The sequence below is a fragment of the Arachis hypogaea genome, chromosome 19, assembly GCF_003086295.3.
Source record: "Arachis hypogaea cultivar Tifrunner chromosome 19, arahy.Tifrunner.gnm2.J5K5, whole genome shotgun sequence".
Classification (NCBI taxonomy): Eukaryota; Viridiplantae; Streptophyta; class Magnoliopsida; order Fabales; family Fabaceae; genus Arachis; species Arachis hypogaea.
In genome coordinates, this window is record NC_092054.1 from 134,005,655 (window position 1) to 134,023,412 (window position 17,758).

Consider the following 17,758-nt stretch of genomic DNA (forward strand, 5'->3'; position numbering starts at 1 on the left):
AACCCAATCCCACATTTCTCCCTTCTCTTCTTTCATTGAACCTAAAAAAATTCAACAAGAAGCAGCTGCAAGAAAAACCAAAAATCAACAATTAACAATGTCAAGGAGACCAAAAATAAAAAAAAAAGTTAATAATCCAAAATTTTACATTATTAATTATTTTAGTCATCTTAATTATATAAATTTTTTATTACCAAATAATTTGATTTAATATAAATAATAATGATAACATTAAAGATTAGTTTATTGTAGTAATTATTATTAAATAGATTGTAGGTATGTATTAATATTAATATTAATATTGTTATTAATTGTTAGAAGCCAACAGCAAAATAAAATAAATTTTAAAGATTTTTGAATAATAATTAAATTAATTTTTATTATAAATATATTATTTAGATATTTAATTATTAATTAGTGTGTATTGTTATTAGATAGATGTGTAATTAATATTTATTTTATTGCATTGGACTGAAAGTTAGTTAAAATTTTGAAGTTGTTTAAATATAATAATTTAGTTAGTGAAGTGAGTAAGTATTAATTAACTGCGGTATATTATTATTATTATTATTATTATTATTATTATTATTATTATTATTATTATTATTATTGTGACAGTTAGTTTAGTCTAGTTTAGGTAGTAAATTAATTATGTTAATAACAGTAAATTATAAATATGAATTTAATAAATTATTTATGATTATAAACAAATTTTTTTGCGGTACATAATATATATATATATATATATATATATATATATATATATATATAACAATAATATTGAGGAGTTTAATCTTATATTCTAGTTATATAAATATAAAATAATGAATAATTATTATTATAAAATAAATAGGATTTAGATATTAGAAAATATAGTTTTAATGGATGTAATAATAATAATTAGATTTATATTTTAGATTTATTTTAGTTTTATTAATTATTGTTAGAAGCTAATAAGTAGAATGTGAAATTTTTGAAATATAAATGTAATATATTTTGAGTAGTTAATAATATAATTGTTAATATAATTATATTTTATTGTTTATGTGATAATGAGAATGAGATGTTAAATATTATTAATTAATTAATTATGGTTATATTTGATTAATGTGATATATGTCTACATTTGTAGAGTTTACGGATGTTAATATGTGATCATTTAATGCTACCGGATCCGTACAATCAAATTGTGGAGGGGCATTTTACGGGAGACTGATTTTTATCATGTTTTTCATATTGAAGTAATCCAATGTCAGTCGGCATTGGTTAATGCTCTGATTGAGAGATGGCGACGCGAGACTCACACGTTTCATTTTCCAATTGGTGAGTGTGTTGTGACATTGGAGATATAAAGTTGAATTGGTCCCTGTTCACACTAAACAAGTGATATCAAGTTAATCAGTTTCAATATCATAAGTCTAGTACTTCAAAGTCCCAAGTACATGCTCATGAACATTCATGCCACATATATCAGTTAGATAACCTAATTTAGCATGTATAAACACCCAGAGTATGTTCAGAAATATAGTCAGTCCGTCCCTCAAGCTCTACAGGAACGAACTGCTCTGATACCATAATGTAACACCCTACCACATAAAGCTTTTGAAAGTTGGTTTAAGCAAATCGTGAAAAATAAAAGCACAACGCTCAAGACAATGATTACTTGCATACAAAGAAAGTTTAGATACATACATATATAATAGGATCGGAGTGTCAAGGATACAAAATAGTCAAGCTCCAGGCTCAACCTGCGAAACTACGGTTGGCCGGAGAATATATATATATATAATCCCAAGATACAAAATGCTCAAAACATACCCTATGTCTCCATCAAACCTTTATGAGGCATAAAAGTAAAACATATATATACGGAGAGTTCTATGCATATAGATATATTTAAACATAACAAGATACAACATCCAAGAGCCCCACTTCGCTGCAGAGTAAGTCCAGACGCCTAGTGAGGTGGTTCTCGACCTGCATCTGAAAAAGACGCATGAGATGAGAACCGGGGTTCTCAGCATGGTAATGGTGCCAGCATGCATAATATATAAGGTCCCGCAAAAGTTAAAGGCGATCCTAGAACTCCGACACTCAGATATAAAGCTTAGAGTTAAAGTTTAAAACCTTAATACAAGGTGAGCTATTTAAGGTTCCTAAGTCTAACTCAATTCTACTTATTCCCTCAACTTCTCGCCTTCCTCCAATTCTCCAAAACTCCGGTACATAGACAAGCAACACAGACAAAGCAAATACAAGTAGGATACAGATACGGCAAGTAGCAAATATAGCAGGTAAGCATAATAATCACAAAGGCAAGCCCAATTAATGCACAATCAAACAAAACACACATACATATGATGTATGCCTACCCTATGGCTGATGAGTCTCATCTATCAGTTATAAAGCCAGCCCGACATGTCCGGTAGCTAACCTTGGACAGTCCCTCATGCGCGCATCCCCAAGAATCTATATATAGCTTTTTCTCAATCATAATCAAATTCAGCTCATTGGAAAAATTTTCGGAGAGTTAAAATGTCCAACCACATCTTGCGACGTAGGGTCAACAGAGTATCGAGTCTTGACCTGGAGCAAGTGGTGGCAAGCCACTGCATCTATCAAGGAAACTTGTATCTCAGATAATAAGAAGTGCACAAGCCAATATATCATTCATATTCATTCATTCAATATCATTGTGGCCAATATTTATCAATTATATAACATTTATGCACTTCTCAATCATAATTCATCATATCTCAAACTTTCTTCACTTCCAAGTTACCACCCCTTCATAGTTCAACCCCCTTTATTATCATCACAAATAAGTTTTAGGATCTTGTAGAGTAAAAAATAGAGGTTAAGAAGTTTGAGATCATGTTAAAATCACAAAATACAATGTTGCCGAAAAACAAGGTCCTGCGTACGCATGAATGGTCTTGCGTACGAGGGGGTGTATTTTAACCCTACTTGCATACGCATGTACACTCCTGCGTACGCAGGTTATTAAAACAGAATAAAATGCCCGCATCGCGTGCGAGTGTCTGCGTACGCAACCCCTTACATTTATATTCTGGCGTACGCATGCACCTTCTCGCGTACGCAGGACATCAAAACAGAATAAAATGCCCACGTCACGTCTGTGTTTGCGTACGCGAGTTCTGCACAATGGCAAAAATTTGTTAAGTGCTGCAGAATCAACCTTTACACATCAAACTTTCGACGCGCATAACTTTTTTGTTAGAAATCTTTTTAGTCCGTTCTTCGAATGGCGTAAACTTTACGGATCCAATTTTCATTTAAGACAAGTTTGGAAAAGTTTGGGAGTCCGTGAGCCGAGTTATAGCTTGCGGAAATTAGGTGAAAAATCAATTTTTCTCAACAAATCTCAAACCTCTATTTTTACCAATTCCATAGCTCAAAACCAGCACTCCAAGCTTTTAAACAGCATCAAAATATACCAAACCACATACCAATACTCACATTCATTTCATAGCACCCCAATACACAACTTCAACAAGTTTAACCTCAACAATTCACATTCAATAAAACCTTATACTCAATCATCAGTATATCATTCTTGTTCATTAAAATCATCATTTCATCAACCATCCACCACATTCATATCATTCACCAACCTAACGAATATCCACATCAAACAACACATATTACATTAACTAAAACCACTAAATATGCACCAAACACACAATTCAACCTATCCTAAGTTTTCACAAAACATTATATATTACATACGAGAAACCAAAATCATACCTTGACCAATTTCTCCGTAAACCAGAGACACCTTAAATTGGAACTAAAACCCAGCCTCTAAAGTTCCCAACCTCCAAGATTTCAGCACTCAAGGTTCAACCAAGCTTCCAACCTCCACAATTGTGTTCCAAAATTACATATATACTTCCTAATACATATTATTACATCCATATATAAAATTTCAATACTCAACCACAAATAATCAAGGAATTTACTAAGGTTTGAGAACCCTTAACTTACCCATGCTTCAATTGAACAAAATCCGCTAATCCCTCAAGCTTAATTTGAGCCTAAATACCAAGACATCAAATTTCAATAACTAAACTCCCAAATTTTTTAAAATTAGGGGGGGATGAGAGGCTGAGATGAAACAAGGTTCTTTACCGAAATTAGTTACCGGGCTTTGTAGAGCTTGATGCAGTGAATGTGTGGCCGCAGACGGTGCAGCGATCGGAGCTCAGAATTAAGAGTTATGTGGATTTGAATTCAATTCAAGGGTTTGTAATTTGGGAGTGTTCTTCCCCTCTTTTGCTGAGCGTTTTAGCATTTCTCATATGAAGAAGAAGGCAAATGAGCTGAAGCTCATATGCATAAGTGGATTGGTTGGGCCCTTGGGCTCGGTTTGGACTCGATTCGGCCTAATTTTGGACTAAAATCTTTAAAATTATTGTCAAAATTTATATTTTAATTAAATCTACCTCATTAAATTATAAAATTTAATTTTTTAATTTCTTTGTTTAATAATTAATAGCTAATTATTCACTAATTACGCGGGGTTTACATCCTACCCACCTAAATAAGAATTTTGCTCACAAAATCAAATTTAGTTACCTGAAAATAAATATGGATAATCCTTCCGCATTTCGGATTCGAATTCCCAAGTATGTTTCTCAATTCCATCCTGACTCCAAGCGACTTTAACCAATGAAACCTCTTTTCTGCGTAATCGTTTGATGCTGGTGTCGTCAATTCTAACCGGAATTACTTGAAGTGTCAAATCTTCTCTTACTTGAACCGATTCAGGTTCCAGGACATGACTGGCATCAGGAGTATACTTCCGAAGCTGCGACACGTGAAACACGTTGTGCAGGTTCGAAAGATGCGGGGGTAAGGCTATTCAGAAAGCTACCGGTCCAATTCTCTTTAGAATCTGAAACGAACCGATATAACGAGGGTTTAGCTTCTTGGTTTTTATCGCTCTACCCAATCCGGTTGTTGGTGTGACCTTTAGGAAAACATGCTCTCCTTCCTCAAACTCTAAAGGCTTTTGCCTTTGATTGGCGTAGCTTTTCTAGCGGCTCTGAGCAGTAAGCATTCAGTTTCATAATTTCTTGATTTGTTCGATAGTTTCAGCTACATACTCAGGCCCTAACAAGCTTGTTTTCCCAGCTTCATACCAGCTTAGCAGAGATTGGGACTTTTTTCCATACAGCGCCTCATACGGAGTCATTCCGATGCTCGCATGGTAACTGTTGTTATACGCAAACTCCACTAGCGGCATATACCGATCCTAGCTCGCCAGCTGGTCCAAAACACAAGCCCTCAATATATCCTCTAACGTTTGGATTGTCCTTTCTGATAGGCCATCAGTTTGAGAATGGTACGCCGTACTTAAGCTCAACTGAGTCCCAAACGCCCGTTGGAAAGCTCCCCAGAATCTAGAATTGAAACCAGGATCTATCTCGGAGATTATGATGGTAGGCACGCCATGCAACCTTACAATTTTCTTGATGTACAAACATGCTAGCTCTTCTAAGGTACAATTCATTCAAACGGGTAAAAAGTGAGCCGACTTTGTCAGTCGATCCACAATCACCCAAACAGTGTCAAATCCAGCTCGAGTTCTTGGCAAACCTGACGAAAAATCTATTGCGATGCTCTCCCATTTCCATTGTGAAATTTCTAAAGGTTGAAGGGTTCCATATGGTTTCTGGTGTCCAATTTTGACTTTCTGACAGGTTAAGCACTTAGAAACGTGCGACGCTACATCACCCTTCATTCCTGGCCACCAAAACATCGCCTTCAGATCATGGTACATCTTGGTACTTCCCAGGTGGATAGAGAACCCGCTCCTTTGTGCCTCCTTCAAGATATCTTGCCTCAAATTCCCAACATTCGGCACGCAAATCCAACCCTTGTACCTCCATATTCCGTCTCCATCCCACGAAACTCCCCATCACTTTCCTTTCTCAATTGCTGACAACATTTTCTGTAACTCCTAATCGTCTTGTTAAGCTTTTAAGATTTCAGACTTAAAATCACTTGAAACTTGCAATTGACTTAAACACATAGTTTCAGACACTTCTCTGGCACCCAAGTTCAGATTCTCAAACGCTTTTAGCAACTATTCTTCTCGAAGTATCATCCAAGCAACACATAACGACTTTCGGCTCAAAGCGTCTGCCACGATATTATCTTTTCCTGGGTGGTAGTTTAACTCGAAATCATAATTCTTTAGCAACTCCATTCGCCTCCTCTAACCCATATTTAGTTCTTTCTGATCGAAAAGATACTTTAAACTCTTGTGGTCCAAGAAGACTTGAAACTTGATGCCATATAGATAATGTCTCCAAGCTTTCAGAGCAAACACAACCGCAGTAAGTTCTAGATCGTGAGTCAAATAATTCGTTTCGTGCGGTCTCAACTGCCGTGAAGCGTATGCCACGACATTATGGTGTTGCATCAGCACACACCCCAGACCCTTCAATGATGCGTTACAGTATACCTTAAAAGGTTCGTTAGGCTCAGGCAACACCAACACAGGCGATGTAGTTAATTTCTGCTTCAATGCTTGAAAAATTTTCTCGTATTCAGAGGTGCAAACGACGCGTCTTTCCTGGTCAGCTTAGTTAAAGGCAACGCAAGTTGTGAAAAACCTTTGATAAACCTTTGGTAATAACCCGCCAAACCTAAGAAACTCCTGATTTTCATCACAGAAGTTGGTCACCCCCAGTCCATTACCGCCTCAACTTTAGTAGGATCCACAACAATTCCTTGTTGACTTACCACATGACCAAGAAACTTCACCTTATCCTTCCAAAATTCGTATTTAGATAGCTTCAAGTACAATTTTCTTTCCTTCAGAATCTGTAGCACAATTCGCAAGTGCTCTGCATATTCTTCTTCGATTTTGGAATAGATGAGGATGTCATCAATGAAGACGACGACGAATTTGTCCAAGAACGGACAATAAATCCGGTTCATGTAGTCCATAAACACCAACGGGGCATTGGTTAACCCGAAAGACATTACCGTATATTCATAGTGGCTGTAACGAGTTCTAAAAGCAGTCTTCGGAATGTCTTCGTCTCTTACCCTTATCTGGTGATAACCAGATCTAAGGTCAATCTTAGAAAATACTCCAGCACCCTGCAGTTGGTCCATCAGATCGTCGATTCTTGGTAATAGATATTTATTTTTCACAGTGACCTTGTTCAGTTGTCAATAATCCACACACGAACTCATACTCCCATCCTTCTTTTTCACTAGTAATACTGGCACTCCCCACGGAGAAACACTCGATCAGATGGAATTTTACTCATCAGTTCTTCCAGCTAAGATTTAAGTTCAGTCAATTCCAACGGCGACATTCGATAAGGAGCAATTGAGATTGGCCCAGCTCCAAGCACCAACTCAATCGCAAATTCAATTTCTCGAGAAGGAGGAAATTCGGGAATGTCGTCTGAAAATATTTCAGGAAATTCGTTCACAATCAGAATCCGATCTAAACTTTACTCCTTTCCCGACACATTTGCAGCTAATAGCATAACACCCTGACATTCACACCCACTATAGTTTATTATAACGGATTTCAGATAGTAACCCTTCGCCATAACCGATCCTTCCGACCCTTCCGAAATAAATTGCAACGACCGTTCAAAATAATCAAGCAGAACACGATTCTTAGATAACCAATCCAATCATAAAATGAGATCAAGACCAGTCATCGGCAGACAAATCAGATCATAGACAAAATCTCGTTGTTTAACTCAGAACGGAACTTGGGGACAGCCTAATCTAGTCACAATAGCTTTAGAAGTAGCATTATGCACTCTCAATTCATAGGCTAATACAACTATCTTCAGTCCTAACTCACTAGCCTTCTCGAATGCTATAAACAAGTGTGATGCTCCAGTATCAAATAAGGCATTTAAAGTTTTACCAGTCATTTTACAATTACCTCTAATCAGTGTCTCAGATCTCTCAGCATAGTAATGGTGTCAGCATACATAATATATAAAGTCCCGAAAAAGCTAGAGGCGATCCTAGAACTCCGACTTTCAGATATAAAGCTTAGAGTTAAAGTTTAAAACCTTAATACAAGGTGAGCTATCTAAGGTTCCTAAGTCTAACTCAATTTTATTTATTCCCTCAACTTCTCGCCTTCTTCCAATCCTCCAAAACTCCGGTACACAGACAAGCAATACAGACAAAGCAAACACAAGTAGGATATAGATACGGCAAGTAGCAAATATAGTAGGTAAGCATAATAATCACATAGGCAAGCCCAATTAATGCACAATCAAACAAAACACACATATGCATATGATGTAGGCCTGTCATATAGCTGATGAGTCTCATCTGTCGGTTATAAAGCCAGCCCGACATGTCCGATAGCTAACCCTGGACAGTCCCTAGTGCGCGCATCCCCAAGAGTCTATGCATAGTTTTTTCTCAATCATAATCAAATTCAGCTCATTGGGAGAATTTCCGGGGAGTTAAAGTTTCCAGCCACATCTTGCGACGTAGGATCAACAGAGTGTCGAGTCTCGACCTAGAGCAAGTACGGGCAAGCCACTGCATCTACCCAGAAAAACTCGTATCTCAGATAATAAGAAGTGCACAAGCCAATATATCATTCATATTCATTTATTCAATATCATTGTGGCCAATATTCATCAATTATATAACATTTTCGCACTTTTCAATCATAATTCATCATATCTCAAACTTTCTTCACTTCCAAGTTACCACCCTCTTCATAGTTCAACACCCTTCATTATCATTACAATTAAGTTTTAGGGTCTTGGAGAGTAAAAAATAAGAGTTTAGAAGTTTGAAATCATGTTAAAATCACAATATAAAATGTTGCTGAAAAACAGGGTCCTGCGTACGCATGGATGGTCTCGCGTACGCGGGGTGCATTTTTACCCTGCTTGCATACGCATATACACTCCCGCGTACGCGGGACATTAAAACAGAATAAAATGCCCGCGTCGCGTGCAAGTGTTCGCATAAACAACCCCTTACATTTACATTCTCGCATACGCATGCACCCTCTCGCGTACGCGGGACATTAAACAGAATAAAATGCCCACGTCGCGTGTGTGCTCGCGTATAACTTGTTAAGTGCTGCAGAATCCGCCTTTACACACCAAACTTCCAACGCATATAACTTTTCCATTAGAAACCATTTTTAGTTCATTCTTCGAACGGCGTCAACTTCACGGACCCAATTTTCATTTATGACAAGTTTGAAAAAGTCTGGGAGTCCGTGAGCCGAGTTATAGCTCGCCGAAGTTCGGTCAAAAATCAGCTTTTCTCAACAAATCTCAAACCTCTATTTTTAACAATTCCATAGCTCAAAACCAGCACTCCAAGCTTTTAAACAGCATCAAAATATACCAAACCACATCCCAATACTCACATTCATTTCATAGCACCCCAATACACAACTTCAACAAGTTTAACCTCAACAAATTCACATTCAATACAACCTTGTGCTAAATCATCAATATATCATTCTTGTGCATTAAAATCATCATTTCATCAACCATCCACCACATTCATATCATTCACCAACCTAACGAATATCCACATCAAATCAACACATATTACATTAACTAAAAGCACTAAATATGCACAAAACACACAATTCAACCCATCCGGTCGTCTAGCCTAAGTTTTCACAAAACATTATATATTACATACGGAAAACCAAAACCATACATTGAACAATTTCTCCCTAAACCAAAGACACCTCAAATTGGCACCAAAACTCAGCCTCCAAGATTTCAACACTCACGGTTCAACCTCCAAGATTTCAACACTCACGGTTCAACCAATCTTCCAACCTCCACAATTGTGTTCCAAAATCACATATACACTTTCTAATACATTTTATTACATCCATATATAAAATTTCAATACTCAAACACAAATAATTATGGAATTTACTAGGGTTTGAGAATTCTTACCTTACCCGTGCCTCAATTGAACAAAACCCGCTAATCCCTCAAGCTTAATTTGAGCCTAAATACCAAACATCAAATTTCAATAACCAAACTCCTAAATTTTTGAAAATTAGGGAGGATGAGAGGCTGAGATGAAAACAAGTTTTCTTACCGAAATTAGTTACTGGGCTTTGTAGAGCTCGACGCGGTGAATGCGTGGCTGCAAACGGTGCGGCAATCGAAACTCGAAGTTGAGAGTTATGTGGATTTGAATTCAATTCAAGGGTTTGTAACTTGGGAGTGTTCTTCCCCCCCCCCCTTTTGCTGAGCGTTCCAGTGCTTCTCATATGAAGAAAAAGGCAAATGAGCTCAAGCTTATATGCATAAGTGGATTGCTTTGGCCCTTGGACCCAGTTTGGATCTAATTCGGCCTGCTCGGCCTAATTTTAGGCCAAAATCTTTAAAATTAGTGTCAAAATTCATATTCTAATTAATTCTACTTCATTAAATTGTAAAATTCAATTTTCTAATTTCTTTTATTAATAATTAATTTATTATCTAATTATTCACTAATTATGTGGGATTTATAATAAGTGGGAAGGGAAGTAGGATTGGAGTGGGAAGCATTGTGATCAGAGGAGGGATGTTCGATGGGAGGCCTTTGAATTCATCCTTGTCCCAGAAATCGAAGGTGGTGGGCAGCAGTTTCGGGAGATCGGAGGGTGCGGGTTTGGGATTGTGTTGGGGATCGATGGGGGTAGGAAGAGTGAGGTCAGTTGTGAGAGATTGGGAAGGTAGAGAGTGGAGAATGGTGGGATCGATAGAAGCGTTTTCGAGTTTGTCGTTTTCAGCTTCGAATCCCTCGACATGGCACGCGGCGCTGTGACGTGTTCTGTGAAGGGAGAGGCGGCGCTTGTGGTGGCTGCTGGCTTTCGACGGACATCGACGGTGGGTGGCGGTTGGAAGGAAGCAGAAGAAGAAAAAAAGGAGGGTAGAACCAGCGCATTAAGGGCGGCAGCGGCCAGAGGTTGATGGCTTCTGTTTCTTCTGCTTTTGATTTTGATTCTACTTTTATTGTTGCTATGCTTCTGATTCTGATTCTATTTCTTTGAATTTGTTGTTGTGTTTCTAATTTTATTGTTCTTCTGATTTCATTGTTCTTTGATTTCTTGTGTTTTTTTGATATGTTCTTATTGTGCTATTAATGATGAAAAAGAAGAAAAAAAAAGAGATGCTGCTGTGATGGAAAGAAAAAATTGGGAAATTTAGTGTAGAAGAAGAAGGATATTTTGGTTCGAATGACGATTTTAAAATTAAGTTAAATCTTAAAGACGATTTTGTATGCAAAAAAATATTGAGAACGAAAAAATTTTTTAACCTATACCTTAGAAATCAAAATCGTACTTAACCCTAAATATTACTTTTAAATTTTTCTCAACGAGTTTGCTCAACGTGTGTGTACATTTGTGAAACCAGGTGTGGACTGCTTATTTTGAAGGAAAGAATCATATTGATTCTTTTATTGGAGACATGGGCTCACGGGGAGCTAGTGCAGTAAGAATACATGGAAGGTCACGTCAAGAACTGCATGTCCTGAACTTTCTCAAATAATGTTATTGGTATTACTATTGTTGACTGGAGATGCTTTGCAATAAACCCAAAAAGAATCTCAACTAATGTTAAAGCGATAAGAATCTTTGGATAAAGAGGTCTTGCCATTTAGTGATCCGAGAGAGTCCCAAATAGGAAAAGTGGGCAGCAATCATAAGGACCATAGGAGATAGAGGATAGACAATAAAGATAGGAACATATATCCGTAAGGGTATCTTTCATAATCGTTTATTTTGTTAGTATTGGTAATACAACAACAACAACAAAACTTTATTCCACTAAATTAGATTGGTTACATTAATTAAATGACATTATTAAACTCTATCATATATCATGTCTACAGAGAAATCATTTACATATAGATCCCGTTTACCATCTCATTGATGATCTTCCTCTATCTTTCACCTCTTGTCTATTTTCCATCTCATCCACTCTCCTGACTAAGTACACTCTATCGGTCTTCTTCTCACATGTCTAAATTACCTGAGACGCGGTTCTACCATCTTTTCCACAATAGGTGCTACTCTGACTCTCTTTCTTATATCTTCGTTCTTTATTCTATCCTATCGCATATGATCACTCATTCATCTCAACATTTTCATCTCTGTCACGTTTATGTTTGTACTCCTCTTTAACCACCCAACACTCTGTACCATAAAACATAGTCAGTCTGATAGCAGTGCGATAGAATTTACCTTTATGTTTTAAAGACATTTTTTTGTCACATATAAAACCAAACACACTCCATTAATTTGACTGGATCCTATTATTTACATCATGTTCAATCTCTCCATTATCCTGTATGATGCACTTAAGATACTTAAAATTTTTAACTATTCGTATGATGTTTTCTCCAATCTACACCTCTGTATGAGTTTTTCCTTTGGCGGCCGAACTTACATTCCATATATTTTGTCTTACTACGGCTTATGCGCAGACCATACACTTCTATAGTTTCTCTTCATAAATCCAACTTCTTATTTAGGTCTTCCCTTGACTCTTCCCTTGACTCTTACTACGGCTTATGCGCAGATCATACACTTCTACAGCTTCTCTCCATAAATCCAACTTCTTATTTAGGTCTTCCCTTGACTCTTCCATAAAAACGATATCATCAGCAAAAAATATACACCATAGCACAAGCTCTTCGATATGCTCTGTGAGTACTCTCAAGACTAATGTAAAAAAGTAAAGACTTAAAGATAATCCCTGATGTAATCTTATATCAATAAAAAATCTCTCTATTACACCACATTGAGTCTTCACACTAGTTATAGCTCATTATACATGTCTTTAATTATAAGATATATGCAATCCTTATTCTCTTCCTTTCTAAAACCTTTCATAAAATATTTTTATATGGTGATTGTTTATTATTTTATGTTGACAAACAATGTTATTTTGATATAAATATTATTCACAAAAGCAAAGTTGTGTTAGTATATTTTCAAAGCAAGAGATGTAACCAAATATTTATCACTATTCACAATTATTAGGAACTAGTAACATGCTTACCGATTTTCGTATTTATGCAATTAAAACGATTAAATATAAATTTTAAAATTTATACTTAAGAGTTAAGTTTTAAAATGCAAGCAGAATATTTTCTAATTTTAGTTCGAATGAGAAATTGCTTCTTCAAGAGACAAGTTCCGGTGGTCAGAAAGAGGTCTTGCTGTCTCGGGAGTTTTTAAGTTACAATTCTTTAACGCTATTTATCGATGGTGATCTCATTCCCTAGTGTTCTTCACATTTGATCATATACCCTCTTCCGATTTTCTGCTACTATCTGTATCCCATAAGCCGCCATCGAAAAGTAACAAGTGGCTAATCCTGAGAACTCAAGACCAAATCACAACCAAATAAACTCTAGAATTACAATTTACATGCAATATTGTTAGACACCTAAATCTGGTCAGCAATATTAACCATAAAGTTCTTGGGAAATGCAAATATTATCATTTCCAGTTTCCACTTACCAAAGAAAAACTATTTGTATACTGACATCCCAAACCTGGGTAACAGTTACATAAGGAGAAGAAAACCTTACGATATGATTCTTAGCGAGGGTGGGCAACTGTGTTGACATTGGGTTGGCTTCATGATCGGGTAATGGCATGGCATCAATCTCTACCAAACTTATAGCCCCACTCTATAGCCAACTTTCCCTGCACTTCAAATAAGTAATGAATTCAGTACTGAACATATGACGAAATCTCTTGCACTAAATTCTGGTTATGCAGAGACCTCTACAGTTGTAGGAAAACTTCAATAGCAACAGCAACGACACTATTGGGGTGCCATAATCGGACATTCTAAAGCTAAGCAAACTCGTACGTCGCACAACGCCCCTCCCCTCCCCTCCAACCCCAAAAGAAAGTCTAGTCTAGTTAATAAAAGTAAACTAAAACTAGCCATCAGAAATTAATCATGAATGCTTGATTAAACATACCTATCAACTCTGAATGGTTTGTCTATCAACAGCCAAAATAATGACGCACCGTGAGAGGCAGCTAGTCCACGTAAATGATACCTTCATCAGGATCTACATCATCCCAATTATCATCATCATGCGCTGATGAATCCAAGAGCTCCCCGTTTTGATTCTCCAAACTCTTCTCATTTTTTATTTTATCTAATATTGCAATCACCTGAAATTTTGAAATGGTGGATGCATCAAATCAGTAATCGCTCACAGAAAAGAAAACAAAAGTGTCCTAAAAGTTGCTCAAACTTGGGGCAAAAAAATGCCATGCATAAGTGAGCACTTGCTACAGAAGCATGCTGGTGAATGATGACATATATGTTTATACCAGAATACAAGAAAGAGTAACAAGCAAGTTTATTATGAGCTATGTTACATATATTCTAAAGAAAATTGCAAAATTTGGGATCTTGATAAAGAAGAGAGGAGGAAGAGAATGTGGAAGGAGCAACAGATGTGTAACCATATAATCTTACCCTGCTTCCTCTCTCAAAAGACTCATCCTCTATAAAGCGTATCTCAGGAGTCAAGCGAAGCTTCATACGCCTGCCGAGCACACTGCGGACGTATTTGGCCTTAGACTTCAATCCAGCCATCGCAACTTCCTTCCCTCTTTCATCTCCAAAAACGGACACATACACCTTAACCACCTATCATTGTTGAGCAATCAAATTACACGTAAACAAAGCACAGAAATTGATGCTGTTCCAAATCAATTAGGTGAGCAAGGAATCATCCAAATATAAGTTGTTGATGATGGAAAAGACACAAAACAGTATACCTGCAAGTCGGAAGAGACTTCAACATCACTTATGGTGGTCAGAGATGAGAGGTAGCGGTCAGCGCCCAAGGAAGCTTCTGGAAGAACCGCGAACTGCAAGACTTTGTCTGTGAGGAGCATATCAGAAAGCTCCCTCTGAATCTGCTTCGCCACCATCTTCACTCTCCTAGGATTGGCCATGCACCTCACGCTCCTACTCCTACTCCTACCAACAAAATCCTCCCCTGGCTGCCCACTTCCACTAAGACCACGCCTCTGAACAGGGTTCATTGTTGTTGCGGTTGAGCTTGGTGGTGCAAGGATGTGATTCCACCATCCACATGGGCATGGTAATATCAGTGGTGGAGGAAGCAGGTATGTCATTGCTCTCTCAGATTCACCAAACTGCCAAGGTAATAAACTCTCAGTTTTTACATCAACTTCGAAGGAAGATAAAGCATAATTCGTTTTATTGAAAAATCTAGGAAGGAAAATGAGCAAAGGCAATACAAAGAAGGGGAATTCAGGGCAAAACAGAAGAGAAAACAACCTAAAGTTACTATCAAAACCAAACTAATCTACATCCAAAATTATTCAATCATGGTAATAAAATCGCAACTATCAGTATCCGCTGGGCACTCCTTTAATCAAGACACACCTTTAACACCTTCATATGTCGCTCACACAATTGCCAAACTGCCAAGGTAGTAAACTCATAGTTTTTACATCAACTCCGAAGGAAGATAAAAAAGAATAATTCGTTTTACTGAAAAATCTAGGAAGGAAAATGAGAAAAGCCAATACAAAGAAGGGGAATTCAAGGTAAACCAGATGAGGAAACAACATAAAGTTACTATCAAAACCAAACTAATCTACATCCAAACATTATTCAATCATGGTAATAAAATCGCAACTATGAGCACCCTTTAATCAAGACACACCTTTAACACCGTCATATGTTGCTTTAGGGATGTCAACATGGCCGGGCGAGGGCGGGGGAGGCCTCCCTGCTCCCCGTCCCAGAACCCCAAAACCCTCCCCATTCCGGCCCAATCCCCGCCGCGGGAGATAATTGAACCCTATCCCCATTCCCCGTCTCCCTGCAGTCCCCACACGGATCCCATTTCCCATTCCCCAATTCTCTCCATAATTCTTATTAATTGGGTATATATACAATATATAATATTACAATTTACACAATCTAATTAAATAAAAATGAAGAAAGATGTTTAACTGAAAGTATAATTAGCAAAAGAGAGATGAAGCACTCCAATAAATTACAAGTACAAACTATAAGGTGTAGTCTAGTTATTATTGTCTGCCGTGGATGTTCTAAGAGACCACAAATAAATCTATTAAAATCCAACACAAATCAGAGGAGGGAGAGAGGGGAGAGAGATTACCGGATGTAAGCACGGCGGTTATGGAGGAAGTTAAGTTTAGAGGGCGAAGAGAAGGGGACTGACGACAAGGAAGACGAGCAAGCAAGGCAGAGCACGGTGGAGCAGACGCGAGCGGCGGCACCCAAAGAACCAGGGGCAGTGTGTGTGAGTACTGAGGAGTGGTTGGGTCGTGGGTGAGGGCAAGACACCGCAACCAGTGAGGGAGACGACGAGGGGCTGGGAGTGAGTGAATCTGTCAAGAGATTAGTAGGCTAGGCTATATTTCTTGGGAATATTCACAGCATGATATCTTTATATAAAGATGACAATTATAAATTTTTAGATAATTAATTAAATATATTTATTTAAATATATCAATTAATTTAATTATTTATAATATTATTTTTATGTAAAAATATTATTATAAGAGTATCTATTATATTTTTTTTAATAAAAATTTAGGAGGTCAGTAATTTTTGTGTTTTCTGACCAACACTTAACTATTAAAATAAAATTGAGTAATTTTTTATTATTAAATATAATCTCACACCATTAAAAATACTATTAATAACCAATTAATAGTTACAAAACACTAAAATTATTGTCCCCTAGCATTCTTCTTTCTTTTATGTATTGGAATTTAGAATGACCTAGCCTTGCTTCGATTTTATTAAAAGATTAGTAGTACTATTGTATTTTTAAACAGGTTTTTTTTGTCTATTATATATATATATATATATATATATATATATATATATATATATATATATATATATATATATATATAATTTGTGTTCATATTTTTAATATTTATATTTTTGTGTCTCTATTTCAAAAAATACATAAATTAAACATTATTTTAGATAATCACCAAAAAAAACATTATTTTAGATATTTTATTACCGTTGTTTTGCTCTAAAATAAGAGAAATTATCCAAAACGGATATTTAAAATTAGATATTTTAATATCTTAAATTTTAAATATATAAAACGGTTTCTAATATTTATTTATGATAGATAATATATTTTTTTTTCATTAGTTATTATCGGTGACAACTGATATAAGACATTAATTTGCAACGTAATTATTAAGTGTATATATGTACGATCTGAATAAATTAATCACAAAAATAAAACTCTACTACACATATAAGTCTTTTTGAGTTACAAGTTCTACAAGTTGCCCTAAACCTAACAAAAACGACGCGAACCACACTCCTCACACTCGAACGTAAAAATCACGCGTCTTACTCAACCGTTTCATTTTCTAAAGCGTGTTAATAATGAAAGACTCTTCCTCTTCTTCCTCAATCAATACCCAAACCGTCGAGATTCAATCCACATTCGAAACAAAACAAAGCTCTTAAGAAACCGTCCAACTTCTCGCGAAAAGTAGAAGAAATCAAGAAGGAAACATTCAAATCTCCATCAAAAAACACCAAAAAGAACGAACAAATATTATTCAAGGTATTGTTTCATTTTTCTTCTAGTTTTTTCACATTTCTGTTTCTGATTTCGAAATCGAAGCACTATATCGTCGTATTTCTCTCTCTGTTTCACTGTTCTTGGTTTAGATCTC

The 17,758-nt window shown here is 36.4% G+C and overlaps 1 protein-coding gene across 5 annotated transcripts; it reads right to left on the reverse strand.

Annotated features, from left to right (window-relative positions):
- Positions 1-1,663: 1,663 nt before the first annotated feature.
- On the reverse strand, positions 1,664-16,506 carry LOC112776558 (probable ribosome-binding factor A, chloroplastic). Of its 5 annotated transcripts, none has more exons than XM_072226848.1 (6): positions 16,201-16,468; positions 14,819-15,202; positions 14,514-14,687; positions 14,005-14,203; positions 13,603-13,720; positions 1,664-1,983 (listed from the first exon to the last, which is right to left on the reverse strand). In XM_072226848.1, the coding sequence occupies exons 2-4, from the start codon at positions 15,179-15,181 to the stop codon at positions 14,066-14,068; spliced, it is 675 nt and encodes a 224-aa protein (XP_072082949.1). In that variant the 5' UTR covers positions 15,182-15,202; positions 16,201-16,468; the 3' UTR covers positions 1,664-1,983; positions 13,603-13,720; positions 14,005-14,065. The 5 variants fall into 5 exon arrangements, with proteins under 5 accessions (XP_072082949.1, XP_072082948.1, XP_072082951.1 ...); XM_072226847.1 differs by lacking the exon at positions 1,664-1,983 and adding an exon at positions 13,156-13,385; XM_072226850.1 differs by lacking the exon at positions 1,664-1,983 and adding an exon at positions 13,156-13,385 and having other exon boundaries at positions 13,603-13,725.
- Between the last annotated feature and the right edge of the window lie 1,252 nt (positions 16,507-17,758).

Excerpts from the sequence above, each read along its gene's own strand:
- LOC112776558 (XM_072226848.1), bottom strand. The coding sequence starts at position 15,181 with ATGACATACCTGCTTCCTCCACCACTGATATTACCATGCCCATGTGGA. Across the intron at positions 14,688-14,818 it reads AAGTCTCTTCCGACTTGCAG|GTGGTTAAGGTGTATGTGTC; the intron begins GTATACTGTTTT and ends CAACAATGATAG. Across the intron at positions 14,204-14,513 it reads CTTTTGAGAGAGGAAGCAGG|GTGATTGCAATATTAGATAA; the intron begins GTAAGATTATAT and ends TCAAAATTTCAG.